The sequence below is a fragment of the Myiozetetes cayanensis genome, unplaced genomic scaffold (assembly GCF_022539395.1).
Source record: "Myiozetetes cayanensis isolate MyiCay16 unplaced genomic scaffold, myiCay2020 scf27, whole genome shotgun sequence".
Taxonomy (NCBI): Eukaryota; Metazoa; Chordata; class Aves; order Passeriformes; family Tyrannidae; genus Myiozetetes; species Myiozetetes cayanensis.
Window position 1 is genome coordinate 2,114,270 of NW_026087488.1, and position 19,274 is coordinate 2,133,543.

Sequence of the window (19,274 nt, forward strand, 5' to 3'; positions counted from 1 at the left end):
TGGGCGGCTGAGGGGGCGCCGCGCGGGCCGCGCCCGGGGCAGCGCTGAGGTGGCTCCGAGCGCCGGGGACGCGCGGCCGGGGCGGGCCGGGGGGTGGCGGGCAGGGCAGGCCGGGCCGTGCGGCCTGAGGGACCCCCGGCGGGGCGGCGGGAGGGCGAGGGGCGAGGCCGCGGCCCCGCTCACCGGGCGGTCCCGGTTCGGACACGGCCCCGCTCGCCGGGCGGCCGAAACGGGGACAAAAGGCCGGGCAGGTCGCGGCGTTTGGGTGGGAGTTGCTCAATAGCTGAGGGTGCCCGGCCGGCCCGGCCGCGGGGGGAGGACGGGGGGTCCCTGCCCTGGCAGCGCCGCAGGTGCCGCTGGTTGGGGCGCAGCTGTGTGGAATCCCCCAAGATGAGGGGCTCAGCTGCCTTCAGGTGCTCCTGCCCCTCACGGGGGTGGCCCCAGGTGTTGGCACTCAGGGCTGGGCGGGCTCAGGTGTCCCGAGGGTGGGTTCATCCTTCCCGTGCCAGTTTGTGTTTTGCGGCTCCTCCACGCGTGTGCCACGCTGCGGTTGTGTTCCTGAAGGTTTTGTTATTAATTATCACTTTTGTTATTAACTTCTGGCTCGTTATCTTGCCTCACTTACTGAGCTGGCCCTGGCAGAGTCTGCCCCGACCTGAAACGATGCTGGCAATTGGTACCACGTTGGGGGTTTGGGTTTTTCTCTCCCTTTGTGCCCAGGTTCTTGGTTTGGGGTGGGGGGACACAGCGGAGTGGACTGAGGAGCTGTGAAGGATCTGTGATGCTCCTTAAGTGCTTTTTGCCTTTAGGAACATTACCCAGAGTGCTCACACATCAGAAGTGTGAAGCAGCGCTCCCAGGTGACACAAAGAGCTGACATGGAACAGCAGAATGTGTTCCACCACACTTTTTGTGTGAGCTTCAGTGTAACCCTTTTTTTTTCCAGAGTACAATACACTGCAGTTGTGACTGTACGTTATTTTTATATCATTATTTTCCAAGACAATAGTAAATACTGGGTTTATGTAATGGTGGTGACACCTGTGTGCCTGTACCACTGTCTTTAATCTCGAAATTGTTTGGGTTGAAAGGGTTGAGAGCTGAGATACTTTTCCAGTTTATCATGCAGGCCTGTGGGGTGTTTTTTTGCTCCCACAAACTCTCGAGGAGCTGCAGTGACAGAGTCACTGCAAAGAGAAATCGCCGGTTGGGCGCGTGCTCTTCTTTTGCTTAAAAAAAAAAAAGTGCTGTAAAGGCACCTGCAGGTTTGTCTGAGTGGAGCTGCTCTGTTACCACCTCGAGGAATACTGTCAGGAGGTTTGTGACAGGTAATGCTGTTAAACAGGGCTGTGTTTCCTGCAGGTGTGAGCACAGAAGCGATGGCGACGGAGTCCCCGCGCCGGCCCAGCCGATGCACCGGAGGGGTGGTGGTTCGGCCTCAAGCTGCCACGTAAGAACCTTCTAGAACAACAGCTCTGGCTGAAATGCTCTTTATTTTCTTGTAGGAGGACCTTGCCTGTGTTTTTGTGGGGTTTCTTTTCCAAGCCAGCTGGGAGGGCTCGTGTTGCCACTGCGGTTTTCCAAAAGTCAGCCCATGTTGCATTTCCATCTTTCAGGTGCAGGTCAAACTGTCTCCCTGCCTGGGGTGCTTTGCACTAACACACCACAGCAAAGCTGCAGGTTTAGGAAACTGGAATGTTGCATAGTTTTGGTGTTGGTTGCACCATTTTGCTGTACAAACACTGCACTGGCTGCAGGTCAATGGTGCAAACTTCCTTAGGCCAGAGGGACAGGCTGCACATTGTCCTTCCTTGCTGTTCTCTTCAGTAGCACCTTGTCCTCCTGGACTGGATATATTAAAACACATCAAGATTTGTCATTAAAATCCATTAGTAAGTAGAGTTGTAGATTCTATTTTTTTTTTTCTTTTTAACTTAAGAGAACAAAACCAAGAAGAAAGGAAGCAGCTCTGTCTCTTTGGCCAGAGCTCCCAAGAGACCGTTTTTGTCCTTGGGCACCCCGACTTTCATTGTGTTCACATGGAAATGCTTCCATGGCAAGAAGAGCTTTTTGGCTGTAAGACAGTCTGGAAGGTTTGTGGTCTTTGTCAGTTAAAGGATTTTTGTAGCAGTTCTTTCTTGGGATGCTTACACTGCTGCAAGAGAGAGCACTGCATCAAAATACTCCCTTCAGTTTTTGCCCCTGGAGATGACTGTGTGTTTAAACATCAAGATTCACTCTATTTTTACTGGAGAGCACAAGAAACTGGTTGTTGTAGCAGAGGAAGTTGTGTTTGAGGTTTGTCTTGCAGCCCTGTGACAGAGGAAGCTTTTTTTTTTGTTTGTTTCAGGATTCCTCAACAGACACACTTCTGTTTGTAATGACCTTTTCCTGAAAACAGGCTTTAAGAATATAATACTAGAAAAACACTGTAAGAAGTTCATTATGATGGTTATTTTTTTTTTGTTCTTTTAAATATGATGTCTTGTTCTTGGGGTACCTGTGTTCACCTCACAAATGTCAGTGGTTTTGAGTCTGTGTGTGCTGAGCAGCACAGCAGAGTTCTGCTGCTGAAAGCTTCTTTTTTTTTTTTTTGGTGGCTTTTGTCATTTTTAAGCACTTTCAAGACCTCTTCCTGGAAGGTTTTCAACCTCAGGAGAGATCTGGAGTACATACACTGCATAAAGCATTGCCCAGGTGTCAGATTTGTTTTGATGTGTGGCTGGGGGAGGGAGAAGTCCATTCCATGAGGACAGGATGAGTCTGGCTGGTAGGCATTCCCAAAACTTCAGACACTGTGGTTAACACTCTACCTGTGGCCAAGCTTTATAATCAGGGGTGCAAGGGCAGTTTGGGTGACCTACATAAATCTGAGAGGAATCAGCACTGGAAACCACAGCTCGTTTGTGAGGCCTCAGCCTAAAGCACTGGGACAAACTGGGATGCAGCAATCCTTGGATTGCTGGACCAAGTCTGTTTTTACCATGAGCTGGAGGAAGCTTTCTTAAGTCTTTAAGACTTTGTTTTAGTTTTTATCTGTGTTTTCAGAGAGGAAAACTCTTCCAGCTGGTGCAGCCGTTGACTTCAATGTCTTCTGTATTGCTGTGTGCAGTGCTTAATGCTTCAGAGGACTTCCCTCTTCAGGTGCTAAGCACTCCCACTTCTATTAAAACACTCTTGCACAGCTTCACAGAGCACCTTTGGCCATCCAGGAGTTCTTAGTTTACAGGTTTCCTTCGTTGCTGTCAGAGACCTTGAGTCAGCGCAGGAAAAACCGTGACAGCAGACGAGTCAGTGTGGGGGCTGCCAAAGCTGTTGCCTGAGGAGTTGTTGGATTTTTTTTTTTTTTTGAGTAGTCCCAGACTGTGTGAAGGTAGTTCTTGCTGCTAGAGTGTCTCAGTGTTACTCACTGCGTTAAAAACCCCCAAAGTTCTTGCACAGTTTCGACCCCATCCGCGTGAGCCGCTCAGCCCACACCGCGTTACTCAGCACTTACACGAGGGACTCACCGCTCGGGCAGGGCCGAGCTAATAAAAGCATCGCTTCAAATCCACCACAACAAATGCACCTCACGGTCCACAGCAGCCTGAATCGTGGCTGCTGCTGAACTTCCAAGAAGGAATGAGCTTCCCAAGCTATCAGATCTCGGCTGAAAATACCTCTCCCTGCTATTCTTAGGGAGGATGTCGCTCCCATCTCCTGCCCCCCTTGTGCTGCCACTGACTCCATCCTTGCACATCGTGCACAGGAGGACTGGAAGTTTCCTTGTCCCACTGGGGTTAAATCCTCATTTTCATGCTGTAGCAGCCAAATCAGGGAGAAGAATACTGAGGGATGATTTCCAAATGCCCCTACTCCTTCAGTCATCCACTGTGATGTGGAGAACGTGGCTTATTCCTTCATTGTTAGGTTTTATATTCCATAAGCAGGTGTCACTTAGCTTTTTTTTTTTTTTTACAGACTTTTATTGCTTGTATTTATTCCTTTCATTTCTTAGAGGCCACTATTTATATTACCAGTGTTTGGCAGTGTATTAAATAACTGCACTGCATACTTGGTATTTTCCTCTGTGCTGAGGATTGTCCATGTTTGCCCTGGTTCTGTGTGCCTTGTTTAATATTTCCATGACCATTTCTGAGCTCCAGTGGTAGCTGAAATTCTCCTGTTTTCCAGGGAACAGTCCTACATGGAGAGCGTTGTTACCTTCCTGCAAGATGTTGTGCCACAGGTACGTGCAGGGCTTTAAAGCTGTCTTTGGAAATGGATGTCAGGTGGACCAAAATAAAGTAAAAAACCCAGAAAAAACCCCAAAAGCCAAATATTTTGGCCCTCTGAATGTGAATCTTGAGATGGGGTTTGCGAGCTCAGACTGCAGAGCAGCTGAGGATGGGCCTGCACACTTCCTCTGATGAGTGAGAATAAAATGAAAATCACAGGCACACAGTGGAAGGACTGCAGTATAAATAGCAGGAAGAAGATTGCAGCTTTTCCCGTGATAATTTTAGCAGTGGGAGGGTTGGGGAGGGGAGGGACTGCCTGTGGTACTTGCTCTACCTCTTACAAATATGTGTTTTCTGGGAGGTGGCTGGACTGGTGCAGCACAGCTTGGTGGACACCCTTTGCCACCTTTTAGCACTGAAAAGGAGAAAGGGAGGCAAAAGAAACTTAATCCTGCTTTTATGTCTTGTTTCCTTGACTTGCCCCAGCATGTCCTGGCTGCTGTGGGACTGTGCAGCTCTGCCTGACCCTTGGTCAGATGTATTATTTCATATAACAGATAAATTTAGACAAGACCACATTGATATTTATCAATGTAAACATATTGGTGTTGGCTTTACCTCAAATATATATAATTATCTATAAATACATTGATATTTAATTGTGGAACTGGACTGGTCCCTCCCATGTTGCCCCTGGGCCTCTCAGTAGCAGAGGGGCAGGAATTCTGTTTTCCCCTCTGGAAAGCTGTGGTCTGTAGTGGAGGAGCCCTGCAGCTCACTGGAGCCTCAGGAAACACTCCTGACTTGGATTTGAAGGATTATCTTGGTTAGCTGGTGCCTTGGTTTCCTCATGGATTTCCTTCTAGGAATTCCCAATGCTTTTCCTCCATAATGGTAAAAATTTTACTTTACTGACCTGCTGGAATTCAAGTGGTATTTCTGACCTGCCCCAGCAGATTGGTTGTTATATATATTTGTCATTCCTATGTTAGTAAGTGATGTTTAATGTGGTTATATTGCCCATGGAAACATTAATTCCTGACACCAAAGCTCCCAGGAATACTGGTGACAATGAGACACATGTATCAGGTTTTTTTTCTTTTTTTTTAACTTACATTCCCTCTTAGAGAGGGAGGAAAAAAAAAAGAATGTTAAATTTACTTATTTCAACCCCTTTTGCTTTTTGTCCAGGCCTACAGTGGGACCCCACCAGAAGAAAAGGAGAAGATTGTTTGGGTCAGATTTGAAAATGCAGATTTAAATGGTATGGCTTCGTTTTCCAACTTCATTATTTTAATGAATTTTGGGCCCATGTGCAATAATTCCAGTCAGTTTTATCCATAAATTATATCCATAATTAATCTATAAATTATATCCATAATTAAGTATTTAATTTCCCCACGTTCTAAGTGATAGCTGCACTTTTGCTCAGTACCTGCCTAACAGAGTAAATAGGCCTTGTGATTCATCTAAAGGCAAACAAACTCCTGCTTGGGAAGAAATGCAAAGTAGAAAAAAATCCATTTATTTTCCTGAGGGTAGTTGCAAACAAAGCATAGAACTGAATTTATTTCACCTGCAGTTTGATTTCAAAGCCACGTTATGTAACTGAGTCCAGTCTGGGTCCCAGGTACATTTTCAGTGGTGTGACAGGGATTAATTAATTAATTAATTGAACAAATGTAGAAATAGTTCTGCCTAGCCTGTGCATTTCTGTATCTGTTACTGTTTATTTTGTTGGTCCTGTGCAAATCTGTCTCTGTTTGAAAAGTTTGCCACGTTTTATTCATCCCTGGAGGAAGAAACATGTTGTAGTCCATGAATATTTTTCTCCATTGTTTTAAATTGTAAAACTTTTTAACTTCTCTGTGAGTCGTTGATGTTTGCATTAAAGAACATACTCTGGTGTTGCTCCAGCAGAAAAGTTGAAACCACTCTGGTTGCTTTTGCTTCTGCCAGCAGAAAGGTGCAGTGAGCAAACACCCTCTAGTGTTCCTGGCAGCTGTGCTGGGTCCTGACCTGCTCCTCATGCCTTTGCTGTTTAACCCCCTGCAGATACATCCAGGAATATGGAGTTCCATGAGATCCACAGCACTGGGAACGAGCCCCCCTTACTGCTGATGATTGGATACAGCGATGGAATGCAAGTCTGGAGCATCCCTGTGAGTACAGAGCTCACCCCTCCTTGCTACCAGGGGATTTTTTTTGCTCATGTTGTGCTGCTGCCTTAATATTTTACTTTTAATTTTTCCTACTGAAAGAGTCCAACGTTTCCCATGGCTGTCACGTGGCTTGTGTGCAATGTGCTTGTCTGAAGGTAACGCTGAGCACAGATCAAACACCTGAATTCATGTACCTGCAGATTGGAGGGCTTTTGATACGTTATTTACCTTAAACACACTTTCAGACCTAAACTGGGAGCAGTGTTTGATGTTAGGCAACAGTTTGTAGCCCAGAAAGAACAAGATCTTTTATTTAAGAGAAAAGAATAAGGGTGGAAAAACACAAACAAGGGTTTGTTTGTCCCAGCAGTGCCGGTGTGACAGTGTTGGTGGTATTCCACAGTCCCATTTGCCATGTACAGGGTTTGCAGCTTTAATTTTGGTTGCCTTTGTAGGACATACATTTACATAGCAGTAGTTTGTAGAAAATAATGTTAATTTCTACACCCAAAGTTCAGTTACATTGAGTTTCAGGAAGTGTGGGAGAGTTTTTCCCCCTCTTGATTGCATCTTGTTGGCCGGAGATGAGGAAATTAAAAAAAAGCTGCTGAGCTTTTGGATTGGATGGAAGGTTTAACAGAAATGGAGTGACACCTAATATGCTTCACTAAATTTCATTATTCTGTGACTGTTTACTAAAATTTAGGAGCTCAACCCAAAAATTTGGAACACTGCACGCCAAAATAATATTGTCCTGAGAAAACACTTGCAATTTCTGACTTTCAGGGGTTTATTTTCAAAGGACCAAAACCCAACTTTGGGTCGGGTTTATATTTTATGTTTTTAGAGCTGAAATGAGCCACTAAAGATGCTTTGGGTACTTTTTTTTTTTTTTTTTTTTTAATATTTGAAAAAAAAATCTGCTTTTCCACTGGGTTGTCTTTCAAACTGCCAGAGGGCAGGGTTAGTTGGGATTTTGGGAAGGAATTCCGGGCTGGGAGGGTGGGGAGGCCCTGGCACCTCACAGAGAAGCCCCATCCCTGCAAGTGCCCAAGGCCAGGTTGGAGCAACCTGGGATGGTGGGAGCTGTCCCTGCCCATGCAGGGGATGGAATAAATGATCTTTAAGGTCCCTTCCAAGACGACCCGTCCTGTAATCCTGTGGAAACCCGGAGGGTCAGGTAATTCTGTGGAAACCCGGAGGGCCGGCTCCCTGAGGGAGTTTGTCCCACGCTGTATTTGCACAGGCCCCCCACACGGTGCCGCTGCGACACCGGGCGACGGGCGCTTCGATAATTAATTAATTAAAAGCACCGTCGGGATAAGCATCCTGAGCTGAAGAATTCTTACAGAACGCCCTGTTTCAGCCAGCTGAAATGTTCTTGGTCGGAATGAACCCGTGTTTTCTGAGAAAGATCTGGAATTGTTTGGGTTGTGTGTAGGGTTTGTGCTGGTCCCACTGGGCCGAGCCCAGCCCTGAGGTGATGGGGCTGGTTCATCCCTCTCAGTGTGTGTGTGTGGAACAAGCCCCTGCTCTGGCATCAGGAGGGCTCTGTGCACCCCTCCTGAAGGGCTTTGCGTGTCCAAACCAAGGAGTGTCCCTGTCAGAGTGGGGTGGGATCTCATACGGGTGAGGGAAGGAAGAACGGAAGAGTTTCAGTTCTTTGGGATGGGGACGGTCACCTCGGTGTAGCCAGCTCTGCAGTGCCTGTCTGCATCTAAACTGCAGTGATCATGGAATCATTTGGTGGAGATTGCCACTAAATGACAAGTTAAACGATTTTGTTTGTCCTTAGTGTCACTGTCAGCCAGGCAGTGCATTACCATACAGTTTTCTAGTTTTCCTAATGGGGGAGAAGGGTTTCCTTCAGGTTTATGGGTGGGGTTTTTCCTTTCTCTTCCTCCACCCTCTTTCTTTTCCCTCTTTTTCCCCTTCCTCCTCCTTATGTCTGAATGAGCAACAATTTAGGCCATGAAACACCTGATTTTACTTTCTTTTTCAGTAAGACCCTACAGCCAGGTTGGCTCTACCCTCCATCCCACCCCCCCTACCCCCTCCCAGTGTATTGCACTTATTCATAATTCCTAGATTTTGGTTGTATTTAATATTTGAGGAAAAAATAACAAAAGTGAAACTGCAGGGCAGTTTCTCTGAGCGTGGTTCAGTTTTTGCAGGAGTATTTGTGGTGAGAAGGGCAGTGAAATGGAGAAAATGCCAAATGTGGAAATATTTTACCATCAGTCTTAAGATTAGTGACTGTAGGGATAGTGGATCACTTAGTCAGCCCTTCATCTGTGTATTCTGAGGCCATATGCAGGGAGGTTCAACTTGGACCTGTGCAGTTTGTGTTAGTTGTGTTAATTCACAGTTGGAGTGATTCCTTTTTTAGTAAGGTGGTCTTGGGGATTGTCACAGAATGATAGTTCTTAAGACCAACTTTAAAGACCTTTCCAGAGCGGGATTTGTGTTTCCAACACATTTACGGGGAACATAACCTGGTGGGTTTTTGTCCACACTGTTGTTTCTCCTTTGCATTTTTTCGTTTGTTTAATCCCAGCACAACAAAATGTGGCAGTTACCTGATTGACTTGATATTTAAGAGCTTATTTGGCAACACTTTTTTTTTGTGTCCTTTGGTATTAGACAAACCTTTCTACTTGGCCTTGCTGAGTATTTAGCTTGTAATTAAGCAATGTTATTATTCCAGCTAAGTCCCCAACACCCACCCTGCATTCTCCACTTTTAAAAAAAGCTTTTAATCTGAAAAAGCAACGACCTGACGTTTATGTGAAAATCTCCTCGGGAAGGCTATTATCTGCGGCATTGTGCTTTTTTATTCCTACAATTGAAGCTCTATTCAGCACTTAATAACGTGTTGCAGGCAGTGGAGTCGGCGTGTGAGTGATTATGAAGTGTTTATGACAGCTCCTAAGCCCACACTCGCCGGTAATGGTGTTACATTGACTTGCCCACACCTCGGCAGCCTTTCTGCGAGGGCCCTGTGTCTCTCTGCAGTCTGAGTGCTTTCACATTAACATCTCCTCGGAGTAAGATCTTTGACTGCGCGGGTGTGACTGGCAAATGGAAGACACCATTAGGGCGGCTTCAAAGGGCCGGGGAGGGTTGTCTGGAGCAGCGCTGGGGTTGCCAGTGCAAGCTCTTTGTTGCACCAGGAGCGGAAGGTGTCCATCCAAAGGGCCCTGCTTTGATCTTTGTTTGGAAAATGGGGGTGGGAAGGTTAAAAGTGTTCTTAAAATGCGCCTCGCTGAGCTTGGGGGGGGGAAATCTGGGAATACACCAGGGCAAGGCTAGGAGTTCCTATTTGATAATTGGGCGGCGCGGTTTTGTTTGGAATTTGGTTTTGCCTCGCTCCCAGCTTCGTGTTTCAAACACCAGTTGGAACTGGTTTCTGCCTAATGTGGTATCCAAGTATCTGCTCTGGATGTTCCTGTCCAGGGAAATGCATGTTGGCTGCCTTTGGGGCAGATAAGTTTTGTTTCATTGCACGCTGGATGTTTCAAAAGTAGAAAAATCGTCTTAATTCAATGGCTCGTGTTGGAATTAAAAAAGAAGGATCGAGTTGGAGTTGAATAAGGCAGGAACTACCAAAGGGGACTTTGACTAACAAGCACAGATGTGTATTTAGCAAAAATACTCCAAGGCTGGGGTATCCTCAGCTGCAATCCTTCCTCTGTCCAGGTATCCCTAGAGGGAACCACTGTCCAGGCTTGCATTGGCCACTTGGAAAAATGGAATAACAACCTGACCTAGGAACCCTGAAAAATGTCTGAGGGACTTTACAAATCATTTCCTGAGGCTTTGGGTTTTTCACACTGAGGATGAGTGCACAGTGTGCAAGAAATTTTCTGGTCTTACAGAGTTTTCGATGGCACTGCCATAATTGAAAGTACTGGGTGCCACTTCATACTCAGTCCAGTCACTAGAGTAGATGTCTGTAATATTCTTTGAGCATCTAAATCCTTATGGTCTCTAGGTAATTCAAGATATTTGGTTTGAATGAAAATGCAGACTGTTTGAATTTCTAAACTAAAGTGTTAAAGTTGATCCTTTCACTTCCAGTCCTTCCCTACTCTCTCCTTACTGCAATGACTGGAAGTTGTCTCTAACCCAGTGTGGTTATATCCAGCAATATTTTGTGGTGGTGTCTGTCAATTGCTTATTGTCATAACATCCTGATACATTCCCTTTTCCTTTTCCATATTCCCCAGTTTCCTTTTCTGTAGTTGCACAGTAGTTTAAACATTGAGTTCCCAACTCAATTTTCTTTCACTTTGGTGCATGTTTTGACTTTTTCTTTTTTTTTTTTTTTTTTTTTGCACCATGTGAAAACCATTTTCTATGGTTGGAAACTATTAGTTATCCTTAGTGTGAACAAAACTTCCTTTGTTCAGTGTTTTTTATGGGTGCAAACTGGTGTGCTCCAAACAATGCGGCTCTGTCATCGAAAATTAACCAGCGCTCCAGATTGCTGCGCTGTCATATTTTAAGCTCAAGATGCCTTAAGTGGAGGAGAGAGGAGTTCTTCCCCTTCAATCTGTCATTGGAAGAGGGTGATGAAGACTTCACTGGGGGCTGGGATATGAATCCACGTGTCCTTCTGGCCTTCCACGTAGGTCTGGGAGTTGTGGTTCGATCCTGACCAAGCTGAGATGTTCTATCAGACCAGCTTGGAGCCGTCATTTTGGATTCCCTCTTCCACACAGCAAGTACCTGGAGCTGCTTTTACAGCTTCATATCCCATTCTTGAAACCTGCTTGGGAAGCATTCTTGGCTTTTGGAATGGGGAAGGAAAAACTTTTAAGAGCTCCGAGGGCTGCCACGGGGACTTGCTACTTAGCTGGAGCCCGTCCAGGGTGGCAGCCACAGCCCCGCTTCTCACAGGTGCCTTTTGAAGAATTTACAGCTCTGTTTCCAATTCATGAGGTCTATTTATGTTTTGTCTGTGCGTGTGAGACTGGGGAGCTCCAGGGACTGGTAATGGGATGTGGAGCCTTTCCCTGAGCCCTGCCCAGCCGGTCACCGGTGGGGCTGCCTGTGGTTCCCACTCGGGTTCCTGACAGAATAAGTGTCCCATTCTCAGGAAATTTTGGCTCTCTCTTGGCTGTCTCAGGAAGATCAGCCCATCCAGTCCTTCTCCCCTGAAGAGACAGATTTGGTCTGTGTGGCCCCAGCACTGGTAATAAAGGTCTGTGTTGTCCACAGATAAATGAAGGGTGTGACATTAACCACAGTTAATTCAGAATTTTATAAGATGGCAAATGGCTGAAGCTTCTGGTGGTGGCAGTAGTGTTTAAAAAAAGTTAATTAAAGTCAGAGGGAATCTCAAACTCAAAGCCCTGATGCATTTTTCAGTGCCAAGCAAACCAGGGAACAACCAGGCTCTGACTAATTCATGGCACACAACAATGTGCAAAGCCTTCTATGAGTCCCTGTCTGTAGAACAGTTAAGGGCACACAAATGCTTAAAAACCCCTGTTATTTTATGAAGATGTGGTAGGTTAAATATTAGTGTTTTAATTTGCTCCATGTTGTAGACTTTCCTTTTGCTGCCTGTTACTGAATTTGAATTTCCTTTCCAAACCAGATGCCAGTGGTTGGGTGGCATCTTGTATTTTCATTCTAGACTCTCCAGTGGGGGTATGTCTTAAAATATGCCCTTTTTTGGCTCCCAGGAGCACGTGAGCTGCAGAGTTGAAGTTATTTGGAACCAAACCATGCCGTGATTTGGGATCCTACACAGAGGAAAGGACCTGTTACTCTGCAGTATTAAACATTGCAGTGGTCTCAGAACAGGAGCTAAATACCTATAATCTCATCTTTGCCACTGTCAGATCCTGTGGCTTTGGTTACTCCACTGAACCTTTCTCTCTGGCATCCCCCCCCCCCATATGAAATAATAAATTATCTTTCAAGTCCTGTTTATTAATTATTAAAAAGTAAAAGCATTACATGGGTGAGAAGAGCCTGGGCTGGGATTTTCACGTGAAATGCTTCAGTACAAACGAACTGCATTTGTGTTTGGGCTTTTCTTTGAAAATCTCAGCTTTAAGCTCTACCAGGTCTTGGCACCCCAGTCTGAATAAACAGACTCCTGGAGTTCAGGATATTTAAGAGCAGAACCTGAGCTGAGAAGGTTTGGCCTTCTTGGTGTATCTTCCTTCGGGGACTTGCACTTTCTTTGAGGTCGATGGGAGCTGGGGCTGAGGTGCTGGCAGAGCTAGAAAGGAGCAGGAGGTGTCTGGATGGGGTTGGGATATTTTATGGGGATCACTTCTTCCGTACCTTTGCTGTGCTGGTTCCTTTCCCTCTTGTTTTTCATTCATGGCCAGTGTTGTGCATACACGTGTGAAGCGGCATTTTCATGATTTTGGGGGAAAAAGGCTTTAATTGCCAATAATAATAGTTCCAAAACCTTGTATTTTTCTTCTTCTCCATTTCCTCCCTCCCCTTTCCCCAGAGCTGCTGTGTTCTGATGGATGGAGAACGTGCTGCTGTCTTAAGTTTTTTCATCTCTTTATTGCCCTGTCTCTCTTTAATTTTTTCTCATTTTCTGCTTAGCTCTGCTCTACGTTTTTCCAGGCTGTTTTTTCTGGATGCAGATGTTTTTATCTTGATGGTTTTTTTCCACACTGCACTCCCAGCTCACCATCAGTTAAAACCAATCAGCAAACCTTTACTGAGCTGATTCCTGACCTTCATTCCTGGGTCTTGTGCAGAATCTGGTGGAGAAGCTGTTCAGAGCAGAGGCCTCTGGCTGTCCCTGGGGGAGAATTAAACTTGTTTTGCAAAAGCTGAAGCACCATAATGTGTGTTCAGACGCTGCTGGAGGGAAGAGGAGAATCTGCTGTGATCAGAGAACATCTGCCTAATAAAACAAGAGCAGGGTAGACCAAGGGATTAATTCTCATATTGATTAGAGTTTTAAAACTGTTGTGTTTGTCAGGAGTAACTCTGATGGTGTCATTAACAGCAGTGTTAATTGATGTCATTGGATATCAGTGGAACTGCTACCTGTCTGCAAAGCTAAAATGGCTTGGAATGTGATTTCCCCACATTTGTGTAGCTTTGTTACTCCAGGCATAATAGGGAAAAGCAGGAGTTCTCTCCATTGTGTTACTGTGTGCAGAAGGGTGGGCTAGCTCTGTAGTAAAGAGTGTTTTCAAAGTCATTGTACTCAAACTTGTGCTTCACCGGGCTGGGTTTCATCCTTCACATTATCCAGAGCAATGATAAAAAATAACAAGGCTCCAGCTTAAGACTGGACTTGAGCTGAGAGCCTGGAGTGCTGTATTTAGGATTTGTTGGTCAAACAGTAGGAGCATTTTAACTTTCTGAACGTGTGAGCTGGAGTGCGGAAAGAAATGGAAACAGCCATAAAGTGACAGTTCCAAAAGTTCACTTGAATTTACAGTTTATTGACTCCTAAGAACCTCATTCCAAACCGTGTTCCCCTCTGATACTGCGAGCTGCCTGTTTGGCAGAACTCTGTGCCAGCCTTGGCTGTGCTCTGGGCCTCATTACATGTGTTTTTAAGCCGTTGGTTGTTTGGAAATGAGCTTCACAACCTGTGCCGTTTTCCTGGAGTTTGACGTTCCGTGTCGGATCCGTTACCAGGCAGTTACGGAAACACGCTCCCACTGACCGTTGCAGGAAGCCTGCAAATCCATCTTAACCACTCCTGGCTTAATCTTTTCAAGATTTGCCACTGGTGACATAACTGAAGCAGTTTGCCCTCCTGTTTTTAACCGTCATTTTCCCACCTGGTGGGTCTGCAATGAACCAACATGGGAAATTCTCCCATCTCTTTTACCCACCCCGTGTTTGCCACTCTTGGGCACTGGCAAGTTGGCATCTTTCTCAGCAGCAGGTGGGTGCTTGTGTTGCAGATTCCTCAGGTTTTTGTGAGTTTTTTACTCTGCAGTCCCCTTCAAGCCTTGCTGCTTCTCCAACACGTGTGGTCACGAGCACTCAGTTCAGGAGATGTTCTCTCTCTCGGAGAAGTTGAAAGGCAGAGTTTTACCAACCTCCTTGCCCCGCTCCCTTTGCTGCAGTGTGTCTGTTCCTGCTGTCTCACCTGCTGAACGTGTCGATTTTTCGCAGTCTCTGTGTGTTGTGCCCCCTGTGTGCTCACAGTCCCTGTGTTTTGCAGATCAGTGGTGAAGCTCAGGAGCTCTTCTCCATCCGCCACGGGCCCGTTCGAGCCGCACGGATTTTGCCAGCCCCACAAATCAGTAAGTTCTGAGTTATGTGCTTCGTAATCCAGCAGAACTTCTTCGGAAAAGCTGCTTTTCCACTCCAGTAGAAGTAAGAGAACAACAGAATTTGGGTTTTTTTTTTTGAGGCTTAGCTTCTGCTTTGTTCAATTTCTGCTTGTTTTACATAAAGTTTACTCGGTTTGACCTTTTTAAGGAGTTGAACTCTTATCATCCCTTGAGTGCCAACAGGCAGCTCCTCTCTGTCCCTGCTTAAATACTGGTTTATCAACTCCTAAGCCAAGCTGTTTAGTTTAACAGGATCGTTCCAGAAATTGAGTTAACCCTTGGAAGAACTTGATGCAAAACTTAAGCAACCGTACAACGAGCAAATCCCTTTAAAAATGACACTGTTCAATCCAGACACAATGTAATTGTAGACCTCTGAAAGGCCTCAGAGCTGCTGGGCTCTGGTTTGAATTGGTTGCCAATATCTGGCCTGATCAAGGTGTTTTGGGATTGTGCTGGATTACAATTTTCAGTAATAAGTTATGAATTCACTGGTGAACTCAAAAATACAGCCTGAAATCTTAATTGTTCAAAATATTCCAAAACTATGAAATTATTATAATTTTGTCTGTTTCAAAGACAGCAAATGGAGAAAGTTAAAGGTTTAATGGACACCTTATATGTTGTCTTGGTGGTGTTCTGAGCAGAGGAATACACAAAGCATGAGTGTATGTGGTTATAATATAGGTTAAAATAACTTAAAGTACTTCCCAAGCATGTTGTGCCTCGAATTCCATTTGCAGGAATGCTGCACAATTCCTGATGAGCTGTTCTTTTGCTCTCTTGTGTGTCATTAAGTGAGGGATATCTATGCCCCTTCCTCTCTCAAAGGGGGAAAAAAAAGGAGAAAGAGAAGTGTAAATGGAAATGAAAATGAATTAACTGAAGAACCTGCAAGTTCTGGTTTTTTTCTGACAATAAAACAGTGCTTTTTGATTTTTCAGTCGACTTCCACTGCTCATGAACTCCTTCAAGAAGTTACTGTCTTTCTGTCTCTAAATTCCATGTATTTAGCATCTGACAATGGTGGTTGTTACATTAGAAAACTATTCAAATTAGCTCATATTAAATTAAGCCAAACCTTTTAAAAACATGTTTTGGTCTCTTTTTACATGGCTTGCTTTAAATAAATCTTTGATTAAAAGTACATGAATGTATCATTGACCGGTATCTGGAATCAGATAAAAGTAAAGCTGTAATAAGAGGCCTTAGATAACTAACACATGAGCTTTAATGATTCTGAACAAAATAAAAGGAGTGTGTAAAGGAGAAGCTGATTACCATCAGCAGGCCCAAACACTGTTTTACTGTAAAGCTGTAAAAAGGGAATTATTGAAAATAGGAGTCTCTGGGTGGATGGATTTGGCACGTTCCTGAAGGCAGATCTCGGTTGGTGATAAGCAGCTCATTCCCAGGTGTGAAAGGAAAGCCCATGGCTTTAACTTGGTGACTTTGCAGAAGCAGAGCTGAATAGTTTGTCAGCTGTTTGGTTGGAGATGCCTGGCCCTTTGATGTGAGCTCCTCTGGGTGCTCCCTGCACCGTGACCCGGCGTGGCAGCCGAGCTGTGCCGTGCAGGGATCTCGCTCAGGAGCTCTCCTGAGCTGCTGGAGCGGGTTCTGGGGGCAGGGGCAGGCCCTGGGAGCTGCCAGCTGGGCTGGGGGCAGGTGTGGCAGGAGCTGGGCCGGGCTGGAGCTGCTCTGGGGCTCCTGGAGCTGCTCTGAGCTGGCAGCTCTGCCAGGCTCTTGGGGCACCTCCTGCCTGAGCCAGCAGAGCTGGCGAGGCCTGAGCTGGCCCAGCACTGCAGAGCTTTGATGTCCCGTGGCCATGGCCAGGTCTGCATCCTGGCCATGAAAAATGGACAGATTTCTGTAAATAATGCTAAAAACACAGGCTTTAACTCTCCTCCGGGGTCAGGCTGTGCCTCCTTCAATAGGAGCCATGGCTTCAGTTACTTTGTAGAGTTTACAATTGAATGGCCTTCTCGGGGCCTGAAGGTTTTCACTGTGACCAGGTTTTGGGGCTTGCAGGGCTGATATTTAGACTGTGAGAATAATTTCAGTCTTAGCAAGAGGATTTCTGAGCCCTGGCACTGTTGTGGTGTAGATCGTGGTAGTTGGAGGTGGTGAGAGAATCAAGCAAAAGTCACTCGTAAAAAAAAAAGATTCAGAGCTCCTCTAATAGTTTTAAAAAGATGTTGTGTTTTGACTTTGTTTTGAGGTCCATTGCAGATATTTCTGCAAGATCAGTGCTGAGGAAAGAATACATGTACTTAGTTGTCTTTGCTGTTCTTTTACCTACAAATTCAGAATATTGATGCTTTCTGAAGTCAGTCAGTGCTACAGCCTCCCATTTTTCATTCCTTACCATTCATTTTACAACCCCCTGGCCAAATACCTGCTTTGCCTTGTGCTGTCCCACTTGCTAAGGCAGAGCTGCACAGTTAAAAATCAATCAAGGAGCTTGGAAAGCTGCAGGAGCAGCGTTGTGTGTGGGAATTCCTGGTGAGAGGGGCATGGTGACAGGCCTGTGTGATGGACTTTAGATCAGTCACTGTCTGTAAAACCTATTTCCACGTCTCAGCATTATGAAAATCAATTCCCCCAGCCAGCTGAATTAATTTATTGCCATTTTCTAGATTATGCTGCTTGCAGGGAGATGGTATTATAGCCCCACATCTCCCAGTGAATTTGACTGTTTAGTCAAATTGACTGATAAGGGGAGGGAAAAAGCAAACAAGAAAGGAAATAAAAGAAATCAGAGGTACTGGAAACTGTTGAAAGTTGCAGTTTTGCAGCAGATTTATTGCTGCTCTGCACTGCTCCCATCTTTGATGTTGGTACCACAGGATTTGAGCCTCCCGAGCTGACTCAGGTTTCTGTGCAGGTACGATCACAGAGCTGGAATATTGAGGTTGTTCTCTAAAGAGGGGAGGCAGATGTGGGGTTTGTGCCTGTTCAGCCTCGTGGGTGGCTCAGTGGTTTGGGATCCCCCAAGGCCAAGGTAATTCCAGGCTCTGTCTGGCCCTGCAAAGCTGAACAAGCAGCACTTGGGACCAAGGGTTGGGTTGGTGGAGGTGGGTCCTGCAGGTGTTCGAGTCTGTGTGTTCTGTGGCTTGTTCTGGGATAATGAATGTCCCTGGATGATGGAAATTACAGGATGGAATTGCCCAGCGCAGCAAGTAAGGCTCCCACAGATATTACAGGGGAGGATTTTGGAGCACAGGGTTGTAAAATAACATCCAGAGGGAATTCCAGCCCTGTGGCCTCGTGCATTTTCCCCCCTTGGCTGCTGCTCTCGTGGGGGGCAGGACCACATCAGCGTGATGGGCAAGGGCTGGGTGGAAATAGGGGGGTTTATTCAGCCAGGAGATGCTCTGCATTGTGAAATGGCTGTGATGGGACCGGTCAGTGGAATCACAGACCAGGGAAACACAGTCCAGGGTGCAAATACGCCGCTGGTAAATAGGTCAGGGGTGTGAAATGCAGCCAGTTCTTCCTCATGGGAAACGGGGCTCATTTTCACAGCTTGGAGCAGCTTTGGAGTTCCTGTGGAAATCACTGGGGGCCCATTTTTGTTCTGCACAAAGATGTGATGCTGCTGTTGTTCCTCTCATTATTGGCATTATTGGGAGGCCTCGGTGGGCCCCGACATCTCTGTTCACAGTTCCATCAGGACAGTGCTTAAGCTGCTTTGAGCTTACGTGTGGATAACCTTTTGACTTCATAAAGTTCTAAATGTTGATTTGTATGACATTTCCTTTAGCCACAGATGTGGGGTTTTGTGGTGTTTTTTTTTGGGTTTTTTTTTTTTTTTTTTCAATTTTAAGTCTCCTAACTGAAGTTACATTTAAAAAAAAAACCCAAACATACATCATTTAGCTAAATGGAGCTGTAGATAAGGTGGTGCCTCGTTGGCAGGAAGGGCAGTTTTCATTACTTTAATTGTGTGATTTGTCAGGATTTTCCGCATTTTATAAATGCTGCAGTGTTATATGACAGAATTAAAAGGATTTAGAATAAAAGGAGTTTAAGAAAAAGACTTTGCAACAGGATTTCAATACTTTTTGTATTTGGGGGGATTTAGGGAGCTGCTTTTCATTTCCATCATCCCCCTGCATTTCGTTAAACACTGTGTGTGCAGCAGGTGTGTGCAGCGTCAGCGCATCACACATGCAAATAAACACAATTTGGCAAATGAGAATTAATCCCCCACAACTTGGAGGATTAAATCCCACCACAGAACTGCCTCCATTAGGCAGCACAGAGCCCAGCACGTGGCACTCTGCAATCCCGTGAACGGGGCAGCTCTTAACCTGATTTGGAGCCCTCACCGTAATGAGCCTTTTCCACGGTATTAATATTTACATTCTGAAGGTATTTGGAGGAAAAAATGGATTTTTTTATTTTATTTTTCTTTTTTTAAATGAAGGCCTTGGTCATTACAGACTGAAATGAGAAGTCGAAGCACCTATTGTAGAAATTTTGCACATCTGTGGGGATTAAAACTGGCATTCCCCACCAGCTTCCTTCCCCTGCCTTGCTGTTAAACTGAGAACTAGACCATAAAGAAACATAAGAATTCGTGTCTCTAATAAATCTTAAATTAAACC

The 19,274-nt window shown here is 45.5% G+C and overlaps 1 protein-coding gene across 9 annotated transcripts in view; it reads left to right on the forward strand.

Annotated features, from left to right (window-relative positions):
- The window catches only part of BCAS3 (BCAS3 microtubule associated cell migration factor), a 302,017-nt gene that overhangs the window by 89 nt on the left and 282,654 nt on the right, over positions 1–19,274 (forward strand). For all 9 annotated transcript variants that reach the window (XR_007629761.1, XM_050321864.1, XM_050321866.1 and 6 more), the window contains exons 2-6: positions 1,363–1,450; positions 4,174–4,228; positions 5,412–5,484; positions 6,276–6,382; positions 14,553–14,634. Coding sequence is in view for 8 of the 9 variants with exons in the window: in XM_050321864.1 (XP_050177821.1) it covers positions 1,380–1,450; positions 4,174–4,228; positions 5,412–5,484; positions 6,276–6,382; positions 14,553–14,634 (388 nt within the window). In the remaining variant the exon portion in view is untranslated. The remainder of the gene's footprint in view (positions 1–1,362; positions 1,451–4,173; positions 4,229–5,411; positions 5,485–6,275; positions 6,383–14,552; positions 14,635–19,274) is intronic.